This window comes from Myxine glutinosa, chromosome 6, assembly GCF_964187855.1.
Source record: "Myxine glutinosa chromosome 6, kmMyxGlut1.1, whole genome shotgun sequence".
Classification (NCBI taxonomy): Eukaryota; Metazoa; Chordata; class Myxini; order Myxiniformes; family Myxinidae; genus Myxine; species Myxine glutinosa.
In genome coordinates, this window is record NC_136266.1 from 188,400,788 (window position 1) to 188,428,107 (window position 27,320).

The window sequence follows — 27,320 nt, forward strand, 5'->3', positions numbered from 1 at the left end:
TTTTGGAGACGTGCAGCAGTTGTTTTCCACTAATACAGAACGCAACAACCCTTGTATTCCCGACTGTGAAGCCAATCATCAAATGCACCTGTCCGTACATTTTGCCACGCCACCTGTGATATAATCCTGTTGTTGACTTCTTGCTGCGACAGACAATCAGTGACATGGTTCTTTTAACAAATAAATCACCAAAGTGAAAATGAAACTCACCAGATTGATATACTGAGTTAAGAAAGTAAACCCAAGTCAAGACAAAAAAAATATTGCATATTAAATGCCAAGTCTGTATATACATACATACATACATACATACATACATACATACATACATACATATATATATATATATATATATATATATATATATATATATATATATATATATATATATATATATATATATATATATATACAGTGGAACCTTGACTTACGAGTGCCCCAACTTACGAGTTTTTCGAGATACGAGCCGTCGCTCGGGCGGTTTATTGCTTTGAGATGCGAGCCGAGATTTGAGTTACGAGCGTTCGCCACCCGGTCACGTGGTTACCTTTCCGTGAAAGTACAGTATCTGTCGTATAGCGCTGCATTTTTGTTTTCGCATTTAGGTTATTTTGAATTTACGCCGCCAGGTGGGTTCCGGTCACGTGGTTATCTTGACGTGCACGTACAGTATCTGTCTTATAGTGCTGCATTTTTGTTTTCGCATTTAGGTTATTTTGAGTTTACGCCGCCAGGTGGGTTCCGGTCACGTGGTTATCTTGACGTGCACGTACAGTATCTGTCGTATAGCGCTGCATTTTTGTTTTCGCATTTAGGTTATTTTGAGTTTACGCCGCCAGGTGGGTTCCGGTCACGTGGTTATCTTGACGTGCACGTACAGTATCTGTCGTATAGCGCTGCATTTTTGTTTTCGCATTTAGGTTATTTTGGAAAATTTCATGTTCATGTCGAACATTTCATGTTCATGTTTTCATGTTCATGCCATGCCAGGCCACAACTTGTTCAGAGTGCCGGCGATAGCTCGCCTTCTCTTTGTGGAAAACACGGTGAGATCCTTAACATCCAACAACTAATGGGACGCAAACGGGGCGCCCAGTTTAGCGGTACACACATTGATGAATCACCCTGCCTGTGATTCACCCATGACAGGTTATAGCTGGGTCGGGATTCAAACCCAGGCTGGACAGTTTAGACTTTAGAGTCAAGTGTGCGTACCTCCAGTCCAGCCCATCCTGCCAACTTGTATGCTGCATACAGGTGAAATATAAAGCGCGAGATATTTTTATATATACTGTATATTTAAAAAAAAATTGGTGTGGTTTTTGGCGGGCTGGAACGGATTAATAGCATTTCAATGCATTTCAATGGGGAAATTTGATTTGAGATACGAGCAATTTGAGTTACGAGCTCCGTCACAGAACGAATTAAACTCGTAAATCAAGGTTCCACTGTATATATATATATACACAGACTTGGCATTTAATGTGGAATTTTTTTTTCCTTGACTTGGGTTTACTTTCTGAACTCGGTATATCAATCTGGTGAGTTTCTTTTACGCTTCGGTGATTTCTTTGTTCAAAGAACCATGTCACTGATTGTCTGTCGCAGCAAGAAGTCAATAACCGGATTATATCACAGGTGGCGTGACAAAATGTACGGGCAGGTACATTTGATGATTGGCTTCACAATCGGGTATATAAGGGTTGTTGTGTTCTGTATTAGTGGAAAACAACTGCTGCACATCTACAAAAGTTATTGCCGCTTCCCCTGGAGATGTTCCGCCAACTCGACAATGCTGTTTGTCATTTAGTGGTGGCTTCACGAAATTCCGGCATGAAACAGCGTGCTATTGCTCGGCAGTATGGCATCACTCAAGGTCAGGTGTCAAATATCCTGAAAAGAAATGCTCAGAGGGGTGTCTCTACTCCAATACCGAGGTCAGGACGTCCACGCAGAACCACAATGAGGGATGATCGTCAGCTGCACCAGTTAGTCCGCAATGGCCGTACCAAGTCAGCTAATCGGCTTAGGGCTGAGTGGCAGCAACTGACAAATGTGCCTGTATCCAGAAGGCTAGTCAACCAACGACTGGTTCAAGCAGGCTATCGTGCCAGGCGTCCCCTGAGAAAGCCACGTCTGACCAGACAACACCGCCAGCACCGATTGCAGTGGGCCAGAGCACCGTCAATGGCAGCCAGGACACTGGATACACGTGATCTTCAGTGACAAGTCTAGATTTCTGGTCTATCGTCAATATGGCCGCATCCGAGTGCGCAGACAAGTGCATGAAGCCGACAACGAAGATTGTATAGTGCCAAGAGTCCAAGCTGGAGGTGGTGGGGTGACCGTTTGGGCTGCTTTTCATGCAGGGGGCAAAACTGACCTGGTTGTTCTGAATGGAAACCTGAACCAGTTCAAGTACAGGGCCATTCTGGAAGAAACATTGCTTCCATTTGCTCGTGCAGCCTTTCGAGGAAACTTTGTCTTCCAAGATGACAATGCACGGCCTCATCGTGCTCGCATGATCCAAAACTTTCTTGCTGACCGTGGTGTAGAGCATATGGAGTGGCCTGCCATGTCCCCGGATATGAATTCGATAGAGAACTTGTGGGCAGAATTAACGCGTCAAATCGACAACTTGGACCAGCAGCCTGCCTCTGTGCGTGAATTGCAGCAGGCTATTGTGACTGCATGGCAAGCAATTCCTGTCCAAACCTTGGCAAATCTCGTGAACAGCATGACTCGACATGTACGTGCTCTCCTGAATGCTCGTGGAGGTTACACAAAGTACTGAACTGTAATTTTACTGTCCGTAATCCCAGTCGTAATTTAACTTTTGTTTTTGTTAAAAAAAATTTTTGGCTAATGTGCAAAATAAAGAGATACTTCTGGAAAACGCACAGAAGTTTAACACAGTACTGTCCGTGAATTGAGTTTGATATCAGTTTACATCACTTTCAAGGATCAATTTATTTGCTTCGAAATGTCAAATGTGGTTTTTGTTTCTTTTAAAGGTCACATAAACAAAATCTCGAACAATTTCAACATAATTCCAATTAACTTTTGGTTCTAAGTCATCTTGAAAAGTAAGTTCACCCCCACAAAAAAAATATTCCATATTAAATGCCAAGTCTGTGTGTGTATATATATATATATATATGTATATATATATATATATATATATATATATATATATATATATATATATATATATATATATATATATATATATATATATATATATATATATATATATATATATATATATATATATATATAAAGTAATGACTTGTGGTTTGGATTAAAATCAAATGAATCCATTTTTAGATCTCCAACATTTAATGAGCAAACAAACAACTGCTCGACGTTTCGATCAGCAACACGGACAAACGTGCATCCACTGACCTTTCTCAAGAGTTAAGCAAAACAACTCTATACCCTCCCTTATATAAGGGGAAAAGAGGTGGGGACACTGAACCACCAATCAATGCCATTCTAGAACAACTCGTGCCATTCAAATTTAAACCGTACTTCAAAACCGTTGCACCACTGAAACCACACTTTGGGATGTCACATCAAAACACCCGTTAAATCACACGTTGAATCAAACAAAACATAGCATAATTCAAATAAATCGATGAAAAATAAAGAACATGATTAGTAATAATTTAATGTTTGGTGACACAGTTTCCCTGGTATGTTTCTGCATGAGAGGGCCAAAAGCTAGTGGTAAATCCAACACCTCCTCTGTGAGGGACACCACAGACTCCTCCACATGCCATGCCTCCAAAATCCTCCTTCGTTTACTGGGGGTTGCCTCCAAAATGCTGGCACAATCCCATAACTGAACATGGCCAGCCTTCAGGCCAAGTTTGGCAATGGCAGATCTCTTTGGAATGTTGCACTCGAAGGCCTTGCGGTGCTCATTGACACGTTGTCTTAATGTTCTCCCTGTCTCACCAATATATTCAGCCCCACAAACACAGGGAACCCTGTATACTACCCCTGCCTGATCATTCCTTGGAAGCTTATCCTTGACATGCATCAGTGCCTGTTTCATGGTGAACATTGGTTTGTAAGTTACCCTCACACCTGCCAATTTTAAAACTCTGCCAATCCTCTGCCAATCCTGGCACCCCTGGCACAAAAGGCAAAACACAATAATATTTTGGTTGTACCTGTGTGAAAGACCTGTTGCGAGGCTTCGCCGAGATCGCATCCCTCTTTGGTAATAATCTGTCCGGGTAGCCATTGGTCTTCAGTACATCTTGTAGATGTTTTACCTCTCTTTTTATCTTTGATTGTCGATGGTAAATCACGTGCTCTTTTAAGGAGGGTGTGCGCAGCAGCTCGTTTGTGGTCCATGGGATGGCAAGAGTCAAAATCCAAGTACCGGTCAGGGTGAGAGGGTTTCCTGTAAACAGTGATGTTTAAATTTCCTCTTGGACCCCTTGTCACCCAGGTGTCCAGGAAGGCGATAGATCCATTCCGTTCCTTTTTTGAAGGGTGACACTGATGGAAGGAAAAGGTCTTCCCAATAGCCTCATGTGTGTTACTAATGGACTCGCTGGGACAGATGACAAACGTGTCGTCCACGTAACGGTACCATACACTTGGCTGTGTAATGAGGGATGGGATGGTACGTTGGTGGTACTTTCTGGTGAGTTATGGTTTCGGGTAGAACAAAGCCCGCATTTTCGCCGATAACACCAGACCATCGGTTGGGAAGTGACATCGGAACAAGTTCGCAGCTTTGAGGGCGGAAGCCGAACGGGACACAAGCACCTGCCAGGATACAAACTCGGTACAAGACGCAGACTCCATCCGGAACCGATGGGTGAATAACCTTTCGAGTAAACAATTAACGGAATCACAAATCGGTTTATTACAGAAAGGTTTAAACTTTGCAATCACACCACGGTTTATTCCTAATGACGTCAATGTGTCTCGGGTTGAGTCATCCACCACGGAGCTCTTTGACAACATTAAAAATGAGGTGAGGTCACGTGTGGCTTCTCTTTTACTTTGTCCTCTGTGCCCAACCCACAACGATTCCAATCTGAACTGGGTGCATCGACGGGCTTTACAAGAATTACGTGGGATGGATGACTGAGCGATTTGTGCCGGCAGACAAAGGACGTGCAGCAGTTTTGATGGATCAGCATGCATACAATGAGAAGATGCATGACTTATTGGCGGACACACCGACATATGAGCGGCTTCCCTCGGATCCAACCAAAAAGGAGAAATGTAGATTGAACTCTCTGCTCGCTGAAATGAAAAGAACAGGTCGACTATCGGCGACACATTAGAAATAATTATACAGTAGCAGTGGAGTTGCCCCCAGGGCATACAGGCTGCTGAAAGTACACAAGGAAGGGGTTCCTCTACGTTTCATTGTCTCATGCATCAATGGACCATCATATGCTTTGTCCAAGTTTCTTTCTATCATTCTCAGGCATTTTGTGGGAAAAACAGAGCGAACTTCACGCAACAGCTCGGATTTTGCTCAGAAAGTGAAGCATGTGACCATCAAACCGCACGAATCCATGGTGTCCTTCGATGTGGTGTCTGTTTACTAACGTTCCCATAGCTTTGGCGGTCGAGGTGGCCGGGTAGGGTAGGGTTAGGGTTAGTCACAATGTATGAGTCACAATGAGTGGACCAACATCACACCAACATTATACCATATCAAGGGATTTTTTTTTTTTTTTTTTTTTGTATACTGAATCGAGGCTCGTGAAAGAGCTAACATTTACTTCACAAACAAATCAACCAGACAAAATAAATACCCAAAAAGAGGGAGCGGAAGACAAGATGGGGAGAGAAGGGGAAGCACACAAACACAACATCCGAGAGCAGGGAGATGTGTGGAAGGGAGAGGGCCCGGGGGGAGGAGGCATGGGATGGGGGGGGGGGGAGGGAGAAGTATAAAACACAAGGACACCAAGGACTTCCTGGACAGAAGTTGGTATTTCAAAAAAGTGGAATTGGGGTGAAATTAGCGGGGGTAGAAAAGATCAAGGTTTTGGATGGGAGAAGATAAGAGATGGTGGGGAACAGCTGTTTTAAAGACTTGGAGGGTGGAGTGGGATTGAAGAGAGTGAGGGAGTTTGTTCCAGAGGCGGGAGAAAAGAGGAATGAAGGAGTGAAGGTGAGCAGAGTGTCTTGATTTTGGCAGTTTAACCATAAGAGGGTTGCAGGCAGATCTTGTGCGACCTGTAGGAATATTTGCGGGACAGAGCCCAGAGAGAGCTGGGGGGGCAAGGCCAGAGAGGAGTCGGTAGAAGACAGAAAGACCACCAACCTGCCTGCCGTGAGTGAGTGGCCCTTGGAGTTAGCTTCATCGCGGGAGATTCCAATGATTCTGAATGCTTTGGTTTCAACAGCGTAAAGGCGAGCTCGATGCAGGCAGATTCCCCAGTATGACTCACAATGATTGTTGTGAGTCTCGCAGCAGCCACAGCACCTCAGCAAAGGACTTATGCGACTCATTGGGACTGACAATATTCTCTTCTCGACTTGGTTATGACAAACTTCCCTGCAAGTATCTGCTGTTCTTCTTCTGCTCCAATCGATTCATCTGATCATTTCCTTGTTAAAGTGGACATCTCTCTGGCCGATCTCAGAGAGCCTCCTCAGCGTCGACGAGTCTGGCATTGACTGACACGGTCTGCAAGCAGCCATCAATCACCTGGACTGGTCTCACATCTCCACTGCCTCTGGCATCAACTCATCCTGGGAATTCCTAAAAAGTGCACAGATTTATCCCATCTCATCTTCAGTTGTCTTACCCTTCCTCCCATCCATGGTACACTGAGTCTTGTGGTGAGGCAGTTGCCCTGAAACAACTTGCCTTCGCCTCTTGGAAGGCAAATACAACTGAAGGCAATCTCAGTTCCTTCCACCAAGCTCGGAACAAGTGTGCGTCTACCCTCAGGAGTGCCAGGAAGCACTATCTCTCCACACTCAAGAATGAACTCTCAAACCTGTCTCCTTCCTCCAAATCCTGGTGGCGTCTGGTCAAATCCGTTTCTGGTGTTTGTTTCCCCTCCATCCCCTCTCTTACCTCCAATGGCTACACAGTTGACACCGCACGTGACAAAGCCGAATGCCTCAACTCTGTTTGCCTCAAAATATTGTGTCTCAAACCCATCTCTCTCTGTTCCCACCTTTCCCAGTCGAACCCAAATGCTCCTGGACTCTGTGTCCTTCTTTCCTGACAAGGTGGAGAAGTTTTTGTCAAACCTCGACTCTGATTCTGCAACTGGACCAGGCGGCATCAGCCCACGGGTCCTAAAATCCTGCTCTGCCACTCTATCTCACCCTCTCTCTGTTCTTTTCACCCTCTCTTTTGCTCAAGGCCATCTGCCAGCATCTTGGAAATCAGCAAACATTACCGCTTTACACAAAAAGGTGAAAAAACAGATCCTTGCAACGACAGACCAATCAGGCTGCTCCCAATTATCAGCAAAGTCATGGAATCCATCATTGCTTCGGATATCAAATCCTTCCTCTTCTCCAATGGCTTGATCTCCGATCATCAATTTGGATATGATCCAGGTCACTCTACTCTGTACATGTTGCTTCTGCCGTCTCAACAATGGATGGAGGTCCTCAATGCCAAACAGGAAATCAGAGATGTCTCCCTTGACATATCACATGCCTTCGAAACTGTCTGGCACCCAGCTCTGCTCACGAAACTCTCCTCCTATGGTATCCATGGAAATCTCAGCGCATGGCTTGCGGACTTCCTCTCTGGTCGTAGTCAACGTGTGGCCCTGAATGGATTTCTCTCATCTCCCCTTCCTGTTCTGGCTGGAGTTCCCCAGGGTAGTGTTCTGGGCCCTGTGCTATTTCTGGTCTTCATCAATGATCTCTCCGACTCTCTGGAAAATCTTTTCTATGTCTTTGCTGATGACTCCACTCTCCGCCACTCCATTCCTCATCCCTCAGATCGGCAGTCTGCAGCCTCCTCACTCTCTGCAGACCTGGACAAAATCACAGACTGGTCAAGCAAGTGGAACATGTCTTTCAATCCTGACAAATCTCACACTCTTACTATGTCTCTCCCAAAAGACCTACTGGAAAACCCTCCCATCTACTTTCTCCACAATCCTCTCCAAGAAGTTCTGTAGCTCAAGCTTTTGGGCCTCACTATCTGCCATTATCTTTCTTGGGAAACCACATTTCCAAGCTGGCCTCCAAAGCCAGTCGCCGACTGGGCATCCTCCGTCGTGCGAAGTCTTTCCTTGGCACACCTGAGCTCCTCACCACATACAAGGCTTTCATCCACAGCTCAATGGAGTACTGCTCTCCAATCTAGGCTGGTGCTCCTGCCTCACACCTAGCTCGGCTTCACGCTGTTGAAACCAAAGCTTTCAGAATCATTGGATTCTCCCGTGATGAAGCTAACTCCGAGGGCCTTTCACTCACTCACTCACTGCAGGCAGGTTGGTGGTCTTTGTCTTCTACCGACTCCTCTCCGGCCTTGCTCCCCCTCTCTCTCTGTGCTCTGTCCCCCAAATATTCCTACAGGTCGCACAAGATCTGCCAGCAACCCTCTTATGGTTAAACTGCCAAAATCTAGGCTCTCTGCTCACCTTCACTCTTTCATTCCCCTTTTCTCCCACCTCTGGAACAAACTCCCTCACTCCCTTCAATCACACTCCTCCTTCCAGGTCTTTAAAGCAGCTGTTCACCACCATCTCTTATCTTCCCCCATCCAAAACCTTGATCTTTTCTACCCCCACAAATTCACCCCAGATCCACTTTTTTGAAATTCCAACTTCTTTCCTGGAAGTTCTTGCAGTGTCCATATGTTTTATACCTCTCCCACCTCCCCCCAAGCCCTCTCCCTCCCACATTTCTCTTGATGTCCCTGCTCTCAAATGTTGTGTTTGTGTCCTTCCCTCTCTCTCCCCATCTTGTCTACTGCTCCCCTTATTTTGTGTTTCATGTGTCGGTTTTGACTTTTTGTGTGATTAATGTTAGCTCCTTCACGAGCCTCGACCTTGTATACCAAAAAAAAAGAGAAAAAAAAAAAGGTGCTTTGAATTACGTGGTGGTGAGGCGTTTTAATTACGTGGTGGTGAGGTGTTTTAATTATGTGGTGGTGAGGCGTTTTAATTACGTGGTGGTGAGGCGTTTTAATTACGTGGTGGTGAGGCGTTTTAATTACGTGGTGGTGAGGCGTTTTAATTACGTGGTGGTGAGGCGTTTTAATTACGTGGTGGTGAGGCGTTTTAATTACGTGGTGGTGAGGCGTTTTAATTACGTGGTGGTGAGGCGTTTTAATTACGTGGTGGTGAGGCGTTTTAATTACGTGGTGGTGAGACGTTTTATTTACGTGGTGGTGAGGTGTTTTTAATTACGTAGTGATGAGGCGTTTTGAATTACGTGGTGGTGGTGTTTTGAATTACGTGGTGGTGAGGTGTTTTGAATTACGTGGTGGTGAGGCGTTTTTAATTACGTAGTGATGAGGCGTTTTGAATTACGTGGTGGTGAGGTGTTTTGAATTACGTGGTGGTGAGGTGTTTTGAATTACGTGGTGGTGAGGTGTTTTGAATTACGTGGTGGTGAGGTGTTTTGAATTACGTGGTGGTGAGGTGTTTTGAATTACGTGGTGGTGAGGTGTTTTGAATTACGTGGTGGTGAGGTGTAATCATCCCAAACTTAGTCTGCAGCTACCCCTCTCGTATGCATGTGGTGCGGAGTTTTTTTTTGTATTTTAAAAATATTTTTTCAAAATAAATCTGCAACTTAAATTGCTTATAAAATGTAATATCACAAACACTACAAATACATTTGTGCAAAATAATTGTTTGTGTTATGATTGGTGTAAATGATGACAACACAGCAACTCAGGTAAAGTCGTTATCCTCAGCTAAAATAAGCCCGTTCCTCTGTAACGACGCTTGGTGAGGCGAGCACAGCGAGCCGAGCCAAGCTAGTATATATATAGGTATGTGATATTTAATATTCAACAAATTTTGCATTTACAATTACCAACTAATAATCCTTTCTCACTCTGCAGGTTTAAGTAAAATGGAGAAGTTTGCATTTCTCGATTAGATAATTAAAAGCTATGCATCTGTGGATCGCATGATTTCCTGCTCTCAGGGACATCGTAAAGTACCATATTAGTCATTAAAATGTATCTTACAATAGCCTCGTGAAGGAAAGCACATCAGTGTAATGATCCTTACTTTTCATATCTGCTCTTCAGAAGCGCATGGATCAGAGGCAGCAGATCTACACATGCTCCGAAGGACAACAGCTCGTCACTCTCAATGAAGCTAGTGAAGGAATAGGACAGAATACATCAATTATTTATCATTTATATGAGGTCATTGACCAGTTTACAACATTAGCTGGTTCCATTTTTGTAGTTCAAGTACATTTTTACCCTGATTTTTTTTACCGACATATAATTTTTTAAATCTTGACCACACATTGGTTATCTGAGGCCTACAGCTGTGTGTAGCCTGAAAATAGTACCCAATAACTATTGGTAAACTCTGGCATATAAAGCTGACTGAACACGACCCACTAACCCTTCTTTTACTTAAAGGTAGATGTGACCCATGAGTGACCCATGATATTGATGAAATGGTCTGTATACAATAGTAGAATTCTGCCATATTCAAGAAGCATAAATAAATAAATAACCAAAATAAAAATGAATCATAAAAAAAAAAAAAGCACAGTATATAAAAATTAAGGTTCCCATCGTTACTTTGCTGATGACCAACACTCTCCCCCCCAAAAAAGAAGAGCAAACGCACAGTACAATACCAAGTAATGTAATGTACGTGGACCAGGGTCTCCATAACCGGTGACCCAAGACCGCCGGAGATGAACTCCCGGGACACCCGAGCGGCGTGTCAACGTGGTTAAGAATTAAATAATTTGGTCTGCATGCCAGAGCTCAGCGTGCATTCGGTGTGCAGACGAGTTGGTTATGCCGGAAGGCAATTCCATGGCTCAATGAACACTGCAATAATCGATACTATAAGAGAGACATTTGTGTGTCACCATTTTTCTCAGAGATGGCCAAACGGATCTTCATCAAACTTTCAGAGGGTCATCAGTGAGTGGCGAGAGTGTTTTTAGGCACAAAAAGGTTTTGTAAAATAAAAATAAAAACGTTGGATTCATATTTATTTATTACAAATCGCTCTATAGTGCCAAAGCCTTTGTAGTGATGTGAAAGGTAACATTACATGATTCCTGACCCCATTCCTTAATGGGTCTTGGGATGGGTTTTAGGACCTCACAAAAAAATGGAATTTTTTTTCTATTTCTTCAAAATGCCAACAGGATGACAACAGCACCAAGCAACGCGGGGTACCCCTGCTCGTGCTTTATTAATGAACACGTTTAATAAATTATTATAAGGCGGACAAGGAAATCGATCAATAGACCAAAAACAAGAGAAACCCGCCGGCACACTTACCTGGACAAAAACTGTCTGTATGCTTATCTTAAACAAACTTCATACACTTGTTTTAGGGATACAAGACAAATGAGAGTAACGGAATTGGTAAGGTGAGTTTTTGGTGGTGGCCTTTCCTTTTGAGGTGGCTGGGGTAATATGGTCACGCTCGTCAGGGCTCTGTACTCATGCGACAGGTTTAGAAGTTCGCACCAATGTCTCTCCCCAAGGTCGTCTCTGGGAATAGGGCCGCTGACTACACAGTCTCCAACTTGCGCTGGCCGCAGCGCTTCTCCACCTCGTAACTGCCGACCACTGGCTAACTCTGATGGAACTCCTCTGATGAACCCCGATTGTGACAGCCCAACTCGACTCCCAATGCAACTGATGAACCCTGGCAGAATGCGCACTGATACAGGCCGGACTAACTGCGGTACTTCTCTGTGAATGGGTTTTATATCCCTTGTCGTACCCCCCCCCCCCCCTCCACATCCCCACCACACCTCACTGAAAGTCACAAACATGCTTTCGCCACGTTGTTTTCAAACGTTGAACCTTGCTTAAGTGGTTCTGCCATGTCAAACCTCTCACGTTTACCCACCATATTGATGGTCACCGCCGACTTCTCATACGCGGTCCCACCATATTGGTGTTACAACCACGTGGGAAGGTGAAAATACAATGGGGGAAGGATGAAGAACATCAATTACAGATGGAAAAATGGGAAAAGAGAGTCAAACGTACAAATAGCTCCTTATCAACCAAACCCCTCCAAAGGAACTCGGATGACAAGGACCTTTTTATCCACTCATTATCATTCAGGCCGCTGCTACACTTGGGGTGCAAATTCATATTCCAACATTCATTATGAAATAATGAACTAATTAACCCCTTCAATAACCCCCAAGTCATGTTCTTAACAATACATAAAGTTAACAAGACGTTCAAAGTGGTTTGACCCTGATACAAATGACTACATCTGTACATTTGCAGACGTGTGCACTTGCAAAACAACTGAAGACAAGTGTGGGCGAATATTTCACAAACCTTTTTGTAACAATTCCCACACAGTCAGCAACAACGCACAAGTCATGAACCCTGTTAAAAAAAAAAAACGTCAAAAACACCAAACATTTAAACATCAAAATATTAGACCACAACACAGAAGACTTTTCTTTCTTTGGCTTTGAGCAATTGTGAAAAACATAGGGGCAATACCCCCTGGCGCTCACCTGGTGGATTAAACAGTATACTGCACTGACTAAAGGTATTTTAAACTAATTTCAATGTTTGCTAGAAGACAGGGCAGCAGGTAGAATCATACTCACATAAATCATAAGATTTTAAACAAACACACAAAAAAACACCTATTTTGGGGGGGCAACCCCCCACCCCGTATACCTCCTCGGACCCGGATTTTTGAAATGTCTTGAACAAACATTGGTACATCACGGGTGGTGAAGGTTGTGGTGACGTTTCATCGAAATAGTTTGTGTAGTTTCTGAGAAGCAAGCAAATACCTATTTTGGGGGGCAACCCCCTCATAGACCCCCAAAGGGGCAGATTTTCTTAGTGCCATGAACAAACTTTGGTACATCACGGGTGATGAAGGGTGTGGTCAAGTTTCATCGAAAGTGTGTGTAGTTTCAGAGGAAAAAGCAAATACCTATTTTGGCGGGGGGAAGGTTAAACCTGGATCCACTTTGACCCCGGTAACCCCCTTAGACCCCAATTTTTTTTAATGCCGTGAACAAACCTTAATCACAACACATCAAATATCATTTGTGCCAAATTTGGTTGCAATCCCATCAGCGGTTTCGGAGAATAAGTTGCAAGTGTTTACGGACTGCCATCACGGGTGATTGATCATTGCGTGTGTAGTTTCCGTCAGCCCGTCAGATTATGGACTGACGGACGGCCTGACGGTTGCAATCAACCGGACAACGCGCCATCGCATAAGCTCCTCTGAACTTCGTTCCCGGTGAGCTAAAAAATGGAAAAGATACAACCCATTTCCTGAATATTCCATTTCCTTCACCTCTTCCTGTGACTTCCTCAAATGCCAATGCACAACCTTCCACCACCCTCTTTCCTTTCTCAATACATTTCACTCCCCTCCCCATGTACATAGTATGTAGATGACCATTAAATATCGATTTTCTTTACAGTCACAAGCAAAACAGTAGCAGGAAGATGTAAAATTGTTGCCTCCACACAACTCACCGAAACAGATAGGAAACCAAATCCTCAGGATTGCGTTTCCAGAACGTCAGCGCAGCTTCAAGCTTCAACTTTCGGCTAAAAAGCACCTGCATCATATCATTGTGTTCCTTTGAGAGCTGCTCGCACACAAACGAAAGGTTTATCAAGTCACCAAACCAACAGATTCTGTAAATTGCACCAAAAGTAATAGGAAATATGATTCCATCAAAATATGTTTGATTTAAATCCTGATTATTCATAAAGGAACAATATCATTTGAACACACATTTGAACAGGTCTTTCGAAGCTGTTCCATGCGCTCACGCTTTCGAAGCTAAGTAATCTTTCACAATTGTGTTTTTGTTGAGACTGTATCTATCTTTCGGTGTGTGTACCTATAGCGTATCTTTAGGAAAATTTTCGGTGCTAATTTTTCGTACATGTATACACAATCGTCGGTTAATGCGTATCGAGTATTCTGAGGCCTAGTACTCGTAGGCTTAGGCTCCCGTACCGTCTCCGACCTTGTGGTTTTGTTTTTCTCTCAGCGGTTCGTCGAATGCGCTGCAATTATTTTGGTTCTCTGTTTCGTCCCAGTCGTTCACCCCATACCTCCTTGTTTAATATCTCTACTCAAAAAAAAAAAAAACCCCAAAAAATATTTCCTTCTCAGGTCTTATTCGTTTATTTGTTGTTCTTATTTGTTCGTTCGTTCTTCGTTCACGTTGTTCGCGATCACATGGTTAGAAATGTATAATCTCTCCCCTGAACAATTATTTTCTCTCATATATTATAACACCTTTTTCTTCTTCTTCTCCTACAAAAGGATGCTTTCGTCTTGTTCACCAAATCTATTCATTCCAAAAAATAATAATAATACCATCTCTTACAGTTCCTCTTTTCTACATTCCCTAAACTCTCCAGAACTCCACCCCTCCTTCAGCTTCCTCAAACGTATTTTTAGACTCGAAGGTCTCAAACTCATTTTGCAAAAAATGTTCTTTTCCCATGAATCGTACACTTTTCAAAATCCAATCTCACCCCTCCCCTCCAAATCTTCCCCATCCCCCCTTCCCTCCAAAACTTCCCCATCCCCCCTCCCCTCCAAAACTTCCCCATCACCCCTCCCCTCCAAATCCTCCCCATCACCCATCCCTATCAAATCTCCCCCCTTGCCCCTTCCTTCCCCTCCCTCCTAAACTACCCCCTCGCTCCTCCCCTCCTCCTCAAAGCATCCTCCCTGCTTCTTCCCCCTTCCAACTTTCACCTTCATCTCCCCCAACCTTCTGCCTCGCTCTTCCCCCTCCTCAAATAACACCTCACTGTGCCTCACCCAATCTCCATCAAACCTTTTGTCCACCCCATTCTTCCCTTTCTCCAAGCTATTCTGAAATCTCTGACACACCTTCAACAGCTCTCCCTACCTCTTCCTCCTCTTCCACATCTTACCCTACCCCTCCCCCCCCCCCCCCCCTGTTCTGTACCCGATGCTCCCCCTTCCTCTTCATTAACGGTATGGACCTCAAACATCCGGGGCCTTCGCTCAAACTTGACTGATCTCTCCATACAGGTTAGGTTGCTTCTCACAAACCAGATGTGATCTGCTTAACAGAAACTTTCCTCCTTTATGATGTCTCTGATGCCTTGGTATCTCTCCCAGGTTACTCCCTCCTCCGGTATGATAGACCTGAGCCTCGTCCTGGAGGTGGGGTTGCTATCTTTATAAAAAAAACTCTTCCTCACTCGCCCTCCACTGCCCTCTCTCCACCTCACCCCCAGGAATACCTTTGGCTACGGCTTCCCCTTCGCTCCCACCTTTTGTTAATATGTGTGTTGTGCCGTCCACCAAAACAGTGATGACTCCATCTACATCTCGCTGTCTGATAATATGGACCAACTTCTATCTACCCATCCCAACTCTCTCTTCCTCATATGTGGTGATTTCAATTGTCACCATGCCAGTTGGCTGGGTGTGGGTACCTCTCTCACCAGCCATGGCTCTTCAGCAAAGGACTTCTGCGACTCACTGGGACTGACACAATCTGTCAATTTCCCGACCCGGATCTCAGTCAACGGAGCATCTTCTCTTATGGACTTGGTTATGACTAACTTCCCTGAAAATGTCTGCTGCTCTTCTTCTGCTCCAATCGGCTCATCTGATCATGTGCTTGTCAAAGTGGACATCTCTCTGACCATTCTCAGAGAGCCTCCTCAGCGTCGACGAGTCTGGCATTTCACTCAGGCCAACTGGCACGGTCTTCAAGCAGCCATCAATCATCTGGACTGGTCTCCCATCTCTTCCGCCTCTGACATCAACTCATCCTGAGAATTCTTTCAAAGTAAATTGCTCTCTCATGCACAGATTTATCCCATCTCGTCTTCAGTTGTCATACCCTTCCTCCCGTCCATGGTACACGGAATCTTGTGGTGAGGCTGTTGCCCAGAAACAACATGCTTTCGTCTCCTGGAAAGCAAATCCAACGGAAGGAAATCTCATTTCCTTTCACAAAGCCCGAAACAAGTGTGTGTCCACCCTCAGGAGAGCCAGGAAACAATATCTCACCGTTCTCAAGACCGAACTATCTTATCTGTCTCCCTCTTCCAAATCCTGGTGGCGTCTGGTCAAATCTGTTTCTGGTGTTTGTTCCCCCTCCATCCCCTCCCTCACCTCAAACGGCTTAACGGCTGACTCCGCACGTGAAAAAGCTGAATGCCTCAACTCTGTTTGCCTCTAAATCTTGTTTCCCAAACCCATCCCTCTCTGTACCCACCGTACCCAGCTGCTCCTGGACTCTATGTCCTTTCCTCCTGACAAGGTGGAAAAGTTTCTGTCAACCCTCGACTCTGATTCTACAACTGGTCCTGACGGCATCAGCCCACGGGTCCTAAAATCCTGTTCGTCCGCTCTTTCACTCCCTCTTTCTGTTCTCTACACCCTCTCTTTTGCTCAAGGTCATCTGCCATCTGCTTGGAAATCAGCCAACATCACCGCTTTGCACAAAAAAGGTGCAAAAACAGATCCTATCAACTACAGACCAATCAGCCTTCTCCCAATTATCAGCAAAGTCATGGAATCCATCATTGCTTCAGATATGAAATCTTTCCTCTTCTCCAATGGCTTGATCTCTGATCATCAATTTGGTTTCAGACCTGGTCACTCTACTCTGGACATGCTGCTTCTGCTTTCTCAACAATGGATGGAGGTCCTCAACGCCAAACAGGAAATTAGACCTGTCTCCCTTGACATTTCACGTGCCTTCGATACGGTCTGGCACCCTGCTCTGCTCACCAAACTCTCCTCCCTTTGGTATCCATGGAAATCTCCACGCATGGCTGGCGGACTTCCTCTCTGGTCGTAGTCAACGTGTGGCCCTGAATGGGTTTCTCTCATCTCCTCTTCCTGTTCAGGCTGGAGTTCCCCAAGGTAGTGTTCTGGGCCCTGTGCTTTTTCTGGTCTTCATCAATGATCTCTCTGACTCTCTTGAAAATCCTCTCTCTTTGCTGACGACTCTACTCTCTGTCGCTCCATTCCTCATCCCTCAGATCGGCAGTCTGCAGCCTCCTCACTCTCTGCAGACCTGGACAAAATCACAGACTGGGCAAACAAATGGAACATGTCTTTCAATCCTGATAAATCTCACACTCTTACGATGTCTCTCAGAAAAGACCGACTGGACAACCCTCCCATCCACTTTCTGAATAATCCTCTCCAAGAAGTTCTGTCACTCAAGCTTTTGGGTCTCACTATTTGCCATGATCTTTCCTGGGAAAACCACATTTCAAATCTGGCCTCCAAAGACAGTCGCCGACTGGGCACCCTCCGTCGTGCGAAGTCCTTCCTTGGCACACCTGAGCTCCTCACCACATACAAGGCTTTCATCCACAGCTCTATGGAATACTGCTCTCCCCTCTGGTCTGGTGCTCATGCCTCACACCTAGCTCGTCTTCACGCTGTTGAAACCAAAGCGTTCAGAATCATTGGAATCTCCCGCAATGAAGCTAACTCCAAGGGCCTTTCACTCACTCACCGCAGGTAGGTTGGTGGTCTTTCCGTCTTCTACCGACTCCTCTCTGGCCTTGCCCCCCCAGCTCTCTCTGGGCTCTGTCCCCCAAATATTCCTACAGGTCGCACAAGATCTGCCTGCAACCCTCTTATGGTTAAACTGCCAAAATAAAGACTTTCTGCTCACCTTCACTCCTTTTTTCTCCCGCCTCTGGAACAAACTCCCTCACTCTCTTCAATCCCACTCCACCCTCCAGGTCTTTAAAAACAGCTGTTCACCACCATCTCTTATCCTCCCCCATCCAAAACCTTGATCTTTTCTACCCCCGCTAATTTCGGTCCCCTTGTGTTTTATACCTCTCCCTCTCTTGTGTTTTATACCTCTTTTATTTATACCTTTCCCCCCCCACCCCCCTTCCCACGCCTCCTCCCCCCCACACTTCTCCCTGCTCTCAAATGTTGTGGTTGTGTGCTTCCCCTCCTCTCCCTATCTTGTCTTCCGCTCCCTCTTTTTGTATATTTTGTTTGTCTGGTAGATTTGTTTGTGAAATAAATGTTAGCTCTTTCACGAGCCTCGATTCAGTATACAAAAAAAAAACCCTAAAAAAAAAAAAAAAAAAAAAAAAAAAACGCATCGAAAAATGTTTACATGTCGCAAGGGTTTCGTTTGTTTGGTTATGCAAACCTCAAACAAATGTTCCTGTCATTACTTGCTGTGCAAAGATGCTGTGCAAGCAAAGTGTATAAATAAAAATATCTTGAAATATTAAAGCCAAATTAGTTTATTGAATACAAATGTCAGCTCAGCGGAAACTTGCTTGTCTGAAAACAAAGTGGTGCTTGGCAAAAAGGACGTTAAGGGAAGACAATATGTTCATTTGTTAATGAAGTTAAGCCATCCGTCCCATGTGGTAACACTCAGTGGAAAATCTCAGTGTTATTCAAAAAGAGGTGGTCACTGTGTCAGTATCCTGACCAATTTAAAAATTCCTGCCCTGACTGAACCCAGAGGTGTAGATAGGTTCCGTCTAGAACAATCTTCCATGACTGCCATAAAACCCAAATGCAAATGAGACACCCCATATATCTAACAGGTCAAAGGGCAGCCAGATAGAAACAAAAGCACATCCTACCTCCTTACACAGCTCATCGATCTCCACTGCTGGGTCTACATCAGAGAGATGCGACCTGCTCATGTTCTCCTCCGAGGTCGAGTCGGGCTTATCCAAATGTTGAGCTCTCCTTGGGTCCATTGCACTTCCCACAGGAGGGATTTCATTCTCCTTTTCAGCCATCGTGTGCTGTTGTGATGGAATACTAGAGCACAGGGGGAGCTCCTTGTTCTCAGGTAGAGCTTCAAACTTCCACTCGTTTCTGTCACCACCACTCAACCCGCTCTCTATCGCAGCACAATAATGACAGCAGTCAATAGCGTGAGTCTATCCAACAACTGTCCAAAGAAAATAATAATAATCAAAATCACATTTGCAATTCAGGTAACCTCTGCATGCAAGATGTATGACAGCAACACTATATATATATATATATATATATATATATATATATATATATATATATATATATATATATATATATATATATATATATATATATATATAAAAAGGAGGAGTGTGTGTGTGTGTGTGTGTGTGTGTGTGTCTGTCTGTCTGTCCGCTTATAACTCAAGAACTACACATCGGAGAAAGGTTTTAGACACATTCGGAATCAGCATAAAATCCCGGTGGTTTTAGGCTGTTTTATTTTAATATCAATGGTTTAAAAAAACCGCGCCAGCTGCAATTCCATGGTGTAGTTTGTGGCGGCGCTAGACGTTCGGGGTGTATTGCAATGGTTTGTCGGGTTTGGCTGTGGGTCCAGAATAGCTCCCATTTCCTTATGTTCTTCCACTTTTATTTTGATTCTTCTGTTACAACGCCTTCCTTATCTACCTTATATCCCCCCCCCCCCCCCCCCCCCCCCGACGAGGCCTCTACATAATTTTTCATGCGGCAGAATTTCGTGCATTTTGAGTGAAAGAAGTGAGACGAAGTTGTAGGAGGAAGAAGAGGCGCGGTCACTGTGGAGGCCTCGATCGTGAGTGGAAATGGCGGGAATTGCGTTTGTATCGCAAAGTAAAGGATCTGCATTCATTTCTGAACTTGCATTGGTGGATTGTTATACATCTGCATTATTTTTCATTAAAAAACTTTGTTGAACTTTAAGGCTCCAAGCACGGACTATATATATAGCCCTCATTGAGGTAAAAATAAAAGTAAAAAGCCTGCTATCGCTTGCCAAGCTAGCCGTTCCCCCCTCCCCCCCCTTTCATCATCTATATTATAATAGCCGTAGATGATTCTGTCTGTCTGTCTGTCTGTCTATCTGTTGGGTGTCTGTCCGGGGTGTGGCTTACTCGGTTTGCAGAGTAGCTCCACCCATAGCTCCACCCATTCTGGGAGTGGCTATAAACAAATATCCACCATTTTATTAACTCGCATAGCTTTGAGTCCTGTTTTGTAGGCCCGTGGTGTCTTGCTCTCCCCCAGTTTTATTTCAAATCAAATTCGATAAAACATTTCATTTTTCACAGTCGCTAACATAGTTTTAGACTCGGTTGAAAAAAAACGGGAAGAAAATCCGATGAAAGTTGCCGTTTATAGAACGAAATGAATTCTCAAAGGCCTGTAACTTCAAGGCCATTGAGTCTCTCTCACGCCTTTATCTCCAATCTAACTCACCATATGATTTCATTTTTATCGATGGTTTTACTTTTAGACTCGGTGTCAGCAATAATTGAGAACAATCCACACACGCGGGAAAATGCAGAGATATATTTTTTAAAATCGCGTCATGGTGTATCATACACCGCCCAACATGACACCGCCGGCAATGTGTCGATATATATTAAAAATTCGCTTTTGCTTTTCCGTTATGATATATTACTATTTCGTTTGATGATAGTCGTCACAAAAACGTCAACAATGATGCCGACATATATTTCTTCGTTTTTATTTCATTCAACATATTAGCCGGAAGTAAAATATGTTTCAGGAAATTACCGAGAGATATTTCTTCGTTTTTTTTATTAGTTATGTGCGCATACACTTTAAATAGGTTTATTTGAAATCTTTAATTTTCCACAAACATTCCACACACGCGGGAAAATGCAGAGATATATTTTTTAAAATCGCGTCATGGTGTATCATACACCGCCCAACATGACACCGACGGCAATGTGTCGATATCTATTTTAAATTCGATATATCATTTCATTTTTCACAGTCGCTAACATAGTTTTAGACTCGGTTGAAAAAAAACGAGAAGAAAATCCGATGAAAGTTGCCGTTTATAGAACGAAATGAATTCTCAAATGCCTGTAACTTCAAGGCCATTGAGTCTCTCTCACGCCTTTATCTCCAATCTAACTCACCATATGATTTCATTTTTATCGATGGTTTTAGAGTCGGTGTCAGCAATAATTGAGAACATTCCACACACGCGGGAAAATGCAGATATATTTTTTAAAATCGCGTCATGGTGTATCATACACCGCCTAACATGACACCGACGGCAACGTGTCGATACATATTAAAAATTCGATATATCATTTCATTTTTCACAGTCGCTAACATAGTTTTCGACTCGGTTGAAAAAAAACGGGAAGGAAATCCAATGAAAGTTGCCGTTTATAGAACGAAATGAATTCTCAAACGCCTGTAACTTCAACTTCAAGGCCATTGAGTCTCTCTCACGCCTTTATCTCCAATCTAACTCACCATATGATTTCATTTTTATCGATGGTTTTGGACTCGGTGTCAGCAATAATTGAGAACATTCCACACACGCGGGAAAATGCAGAGATATATTTTTAAAAATCGCGTCATGGTGTATCATACACCGCCCAACATGACACCGACGGCAACGTGTCGATATATATTAAAAATTCGCTTTTGCTTTTCCGTTAAGATATATTACTTTTTCGTTTGATGACAGTCGTCACAAAAACGTCAACAATGATGCCGACATATATTTCTTCGTTTTTATTTAATTCAACATTATTAGCCGGAAGTAAAATATGTTTCAGGAAATTACCGAGAGATATTTCTTCGTTTTTTAAAATTAGTTATGTGCGAATACACTTTAAATAGGTTTATTTGAAATCTTTAATTTTCCACAATATAATTTACTTGCCATTTATCATTTGATGATTACGAGACAAATTCCTCTTGAGGATCGTGACAATTCATGCGCTGCGTGGAAACTTCTATTTCCAAAATGAATGAGACGATCGATGAAGAACGCAGACTTGAACAGGATGCAGCAAGAAAACGAATGAGACGGGCGAACGAGTCCATCGACGAACGTCAATGCAAACTTGCGGGGTCACCCGTGGGAATCCCACGGGCATGGATGTGTGTGACATTTCGACATATTGAGTTAGATGCTGCACATTCATTTTTACAAAATGGTTACTGGCAAGTCATCAGATCCAGAAATGGTGTAAAAACCACCGTTTAGAGGCCATTTTTCCCCGCAAAGCGGGGGTTGGCCTTTTCGGGGACCGTGGTAGTTGTTGTTTTTTTGTCCCCTTTTTGAAGCAATGTTTTACGGCCGGATGCCCTTCCTGACGCCAACCCTTTTTGCCGCCTTCAACGACAAACAGGGAATTACCAGTGAACTGGTACTCAATTAGCCGACCTCGGAAGGATGACAGGCTGAGTCAACCCCCCTGGCATTAATTCGGCGATCGACCGAGATTCGAACCCAGGATCCTAAGCCGGCACCCTAGCCGCTAGCCCAACACCAGAAATGGTGTCATGAACACAATTTATTTACGCACAAGCACAAAAGCAAGACGGGCCGATTTCCGATTCCGACGGGCCGACGGGCGAGACGGGCCGATTTCCGATTCCGACGGGCCGATTTGGAGCAAGAAAAAGAACGAGACGGGAGAAAAAGGAGAGAAACGAGACGGGGAAAGCCGATTGGAGAGGCGAGTGAGGCGCGATTGGAGAGGAGTGTGAGGCGCGATTGGAGAGGAGTGTGAGGCACGATTGGAGAGGAGTGTGAGGCGTGATTGGAGAGGAGTGTGAGGCACGATTGGAGAGGAGTGATTGGAGGGGAGTGTGAGGCACGATTGGAGAGGAGTGTGAGGCACGATTGGAGAGGAGTGTGAGGCGCGATTGGAGAGGAGTGTGAGGCGCGATTGGAGAGGAGTGTGAGGCGCGATTGGAGAGGCGTGTGAAGGATTGCAGAGGAGAGGAGTGTGAGGGATTGGAGAGGTGAGGGATTGGAAAGGAGAGGGATGTGAGGGTTTGGAGAGGAGAGGAGTGCTAGGTGGAGAGAGGAGAGTGTCAGGTGGAGACAGGAGAGTGTCAGGTGGAGACAGGAGAGTGTCAGGTGGAGAGGAGTGAGGGGTCACATATTATGTGAAATAACTAAATTCACACCATTTCTGGATCTGATGACTTGCCAGTAACCATTTTGTAAAAATGAATGTGCAGCATATAACTCAATATGTCGAAATGTCACACACATCCATGCCCGTGGGATTCCCACGGGTGACCCCGCTAGTATATTTGTATTATTCTTATTCAACCCGGGCAAAGCCAGGTACCTGAGCTAGTATATATATATATATATATATATATATATATATATATATATATATATATATGACTCCATGGTAAGATCTCCAACCTTTAATTGAACAAACAATGACAACGTTTCGATTAACAACATGTGACAAAGCCACACGCCTCCGTTAATCTTCCTCAAGAGTGATAAAATCATCTCAACATCCCCTTATATGCAAAGTGGGCGGGGTATATGCAAAGTGCGGTGGGCAAAGCTGGGCAGCCAATTAAACCGTATCACACCGCTCTCGTGAACGGAGACGTTTCTCACCAAATTCAAAAATCAACCGCATATTAACGGTTCAAAATAATCCTGTAAGCAATGCTGGATTATAACTCAAGTGTTTAGAAAATCAGGAACAATCATTACATTTAATTAAAAGTTAAACTTGTAAATAATTAAATTGTAAATTAAATTAAAACTGTAAATATATTAAAGCAAAAAAATTTAAGATAAAATAAAATTGCCATAATATCAAGATCATCACATGTGGCCCTGTGCGGTCAAGGGAAATGCGGGAAGGCGGTGGGGGGGCAATAGGGGGGATAAAAATGGGGGGGGGGGACCGGAGGGGGGCGTAAGCAGAGGGGGGTCTGGGAGAGGGGTGGTTTGGGGGGGGGGGAGGGGGAAGGGGGCAAATTGTCCAAATAAAAACCTTGTGTGACATTATGTGGACTCGTTGTTCAAAGTACGGAATGCCTGCTTCATTTACACAAGAGTGGGTCAAACGCTTCCGGTAAGTCAACTACCTCTTGTGTGATCGAGGTAACAGTTTCTTCTGTGTGCCAAGCCTCCAAATCACGTCTTCTGTTTCTGTTGGGTGTGGAACCCAAAATATTAACCCTATCCCATAAAGGTGTGTGGCCTTCTTTAAGGCCGTGTTTGGCGATAGCGGATCTGCTGGGATAATTACATTCAAATGCTTTTTGGTGTTCAGCAATACGTTGACGTAAGGTCCTCCCGGTTTCACCCACATACTCAGCTCCACAACCACAGGGCACTACGTATACCACCCCTGACCTATCCTTCCTCGGAAGCTTGTCCTTGACCCTCATAAGAGCTTGGCGAAGGGTGAAAACCGGTGTGAAACTAACCCTCACTCCTGCCGATTTCAAAATTCTGCCGACCCTCTGTGAAACCCCCGGTACAAAAGGCAGAACACACAAACCCTTTGGTTGTTCTGTCGGTCTCAGCCTGTTGTGTATGGAAGCCCTTATCGTTTTCCTGTTGGGTAGCAAGCTGTCAGGATAACCATTTGCCCTCACATTTTGAAGATGGTCCACCTCACTCATATATGCGGTTGATATTTGAATTTGGTCAGAAACGTCTTCGTTCACGAGAGCGGTGTGATACGGTTTAATTGGCTGTCCAGCTTTGCCCACCCCACTTTGCATATACCCCGCCCACTTTGCATTTAAGGAGATGTTGAGATGATTTTATCACTCTTGAGGAAGATTAACGGAGGCGTGTGGCTTTGTCACATGTTGTTAATCGAAACGTTGTCATTGTTTGTTCAATTAAAGGTTGGAGATCTTACCATGGAGTCATTTGGATTTAATCCCAACCGCAAATCTTTGCTTATATATATATATATAATAAAACAGGAGTGTGTCTGTCTGTCTGTCTGTCTGTCCCCAAACTACTCCCTCAGGTTTGGGGCTAGCCCCGCCAAACCTCCTGTGGAACGTTTTGGGGTCCCAGCGGATGTTGTAAGGCAGGTAGGTAGGAGGTTTCAAAAAACCATCAATAAAATTATGATTTTGAAATGACAACACAGACCTCCTCCAGAATCCGGAAGTGACCAGTTGGCGCCGAGTCGCTGGTTTGATAATATCTCAATACAATTGTGATTAAACAACGTGAGTATTTTGTTATATTAATGCTGTTTAATTTGTGATTGGAGTTGTGCTGTTTGGAATTGAGTGAATACAATTATGATTTTAGAACATCAGTATCCGGATATTACCTCACGAGTGTTTGTTTCCACATTGTTCGTTTGCTTTTGAGCGCTCATTGAGAGGAAGCACTGACGCTCAAAACAGACAAAGTTACATATAGATGGGATAATGCTGCCAGGACACAAGAACAAGTAAAAAATACCGAATCTCACAGAAAAATAAGACGGTGCTGAGTTCAGGGAGAAAGAGCACGCAAGAGACACAAGCTCACAGAGGCCAGAAACAGAAGATGCAAAGCTGCTACAAATCTAAGGTGTGCTTTTAATAATCCTTGTGGAGAGTTTGTTCGCAGAGCTTGTGTGGAAAGCATGACAAATGAGTGTGAATAGTGTGGTGCTCTAAAGTTCCCTGCTGAGACACCTACTCAATGTTACAGAAAAGGACATTATGTAGTGCTTGATTTACCACCTTTTCCTCCATTTATGCAAGCAATGTTTGTTGAGTCAGCTTCCACACCAAACCATTTCCTGGATAACATCAGAAAATACAATTCCTGTTTCTAAATGACAAGTCATGGCTGTCAGGAGTGTAATTTTCCTGGATGGAATCCTCAATACCGCATCCAATGACAAATGTGCCATTGGGTTGGTACTCTTATTTCTCTTCCGGGCGAAAAACACAAATTTCTACAGATATACTTCATCGACAGCCACGTGGATGAAATCACCACAAAGGCGGGAATTGTCCGGTCCGATGACAGGAGGGTTATTCTCCTCTGTTCACAGCAGATCTCCAATTCAATCAGAAGGTGACAAAACCCTCTCGCATTCCGTCTTTTATCTTGCTTAAGCGGGGTGGAGTTTGGTCGGGTCAAAGTTCAGAAATTCACCTCTGACCCCACACAGAGTGGTTGGATTGGTGCACATCTGGAAGCTCCGCCCCGCTGCCCTGTCAATCACTGGTGCCGGACGCGAGGTATTGCAGTCGTAACAGGCTGTGCACCCTCTTCAATTGTTCTGCCCGCCTGCCAGCATTCCCACCAAAATAAGTTCAAATGCGACAACGTTCTTCCTTTGTGGTGAGTGGTGTGCGTGAGGTGCTGGTGCTTAAAGAAAGATGGTGGAGGACCTGAACTGTTACTCAATTTACTGACCTCGGACGGATGACAGGCTGAGTCAACCCCCCTGGCATTAATTCAACGATCGACCGGGATCCTACGATCCCAAGCCGGCACCCGAACCGCTAAGCCAACACCAGGCTTTGTCTAGAGAGGGAAAGGAACTGAATTGGAGCTGTGTCTAACTGTTGGGAAAGAGGAGAAGGCGAATTAAATACTGTGTCTAACATGCGCAATGGTTATTTATGGTTATGGAAAGTGGTGCTCGCAGCAGCGCAATGAAAGGATGAAGAAGAAGACCACTCTATAGCCCTCACAAACGCATATCCCCGTGCCCCATGAAACCATGGATGGGGCTATCTAAATACAATTATTAACGACACACTGTCACATGAAGAAGTAAGTACACCCCATGTAAAGTTTTCACTTTTTCAACATATTTCACCATACAGCTATTTGATCTTCATTTCAACAATATTGACAGATAAAGGTGATATAATATAACAAATATCATGAAACATTTACATTTTGTAGTACATTGTATAATTTAAATAACATAAATGAAAATTTCACATGTGGAAAAAGTAAGTACACCCCTACATTTATCACTACTTCAACAACAACAGGCATTTTAAGGCCATTTTCCCTGCTAGAGCGGGGGTCAGCCTTGCGGTCCCCATGACAATAATAATAATAACAATCTATCTATAATTCCAGTAATCTCTGTGTGTTTGTTTGTTTGTCTGTGACCGCTGTTTCTCGACAACCACGGGTCCGATATACTTTAAACTTGCCAGGTATATTGCTGGGGACCCGAGGATGTGCCTTTTCAAGGTTTCATATTAATCGGACAATTACTTACCGAGCTATGTCCAAAAAACGATTCAACCAATCAGAGAGCAGCGAGCTATCGCGTGTGCCGAACGTGGCGAACACACTCTGCCTCGGATGGCACATTTGAGAGCGTATTCATTTATTTCCCGTCGGCAAACTATGTTGGCGCTATGTTGGCGTTAAACGACGTTT

The 27,320-nt window shown here is 44.1% G+C and overlaps 1 protein-coding gene across 1 annotated transcript in view; it reads right to left on the reverse strand.

The window, feature by feature from the left end:
• The window catches only part of KATNBL1 (katanin regulatory subunit B1 like 1), a 141,410-nt gene that overhangs the window by 72,595 nt on the left and 41,495 nt on the right, over positions 1-27,320 (reverse strand). Inside the window, exons 5-8 of the mRNA XM_078781011.1 lie at positions 18,776-19,041; positions 13,661-13,776; positions 12,485-12,535; positions 10,209-10,298 (exon numbers count right to left, since the gene is read on the reverse strand). Of these exons, the coding sequence (XP_078637137.1) occupies positions 10,209-10,298; positions 12,485-12,535; positions 13,661-13,776; positions 18,776-19,041 (523 nt within the window). The remainder of the gene's footprint in view (positions 1-10,208; positions 10,299-12,484; positions 12,536-13,660; positions 13,777-18,775; positions 19,042-27,320) is intronic.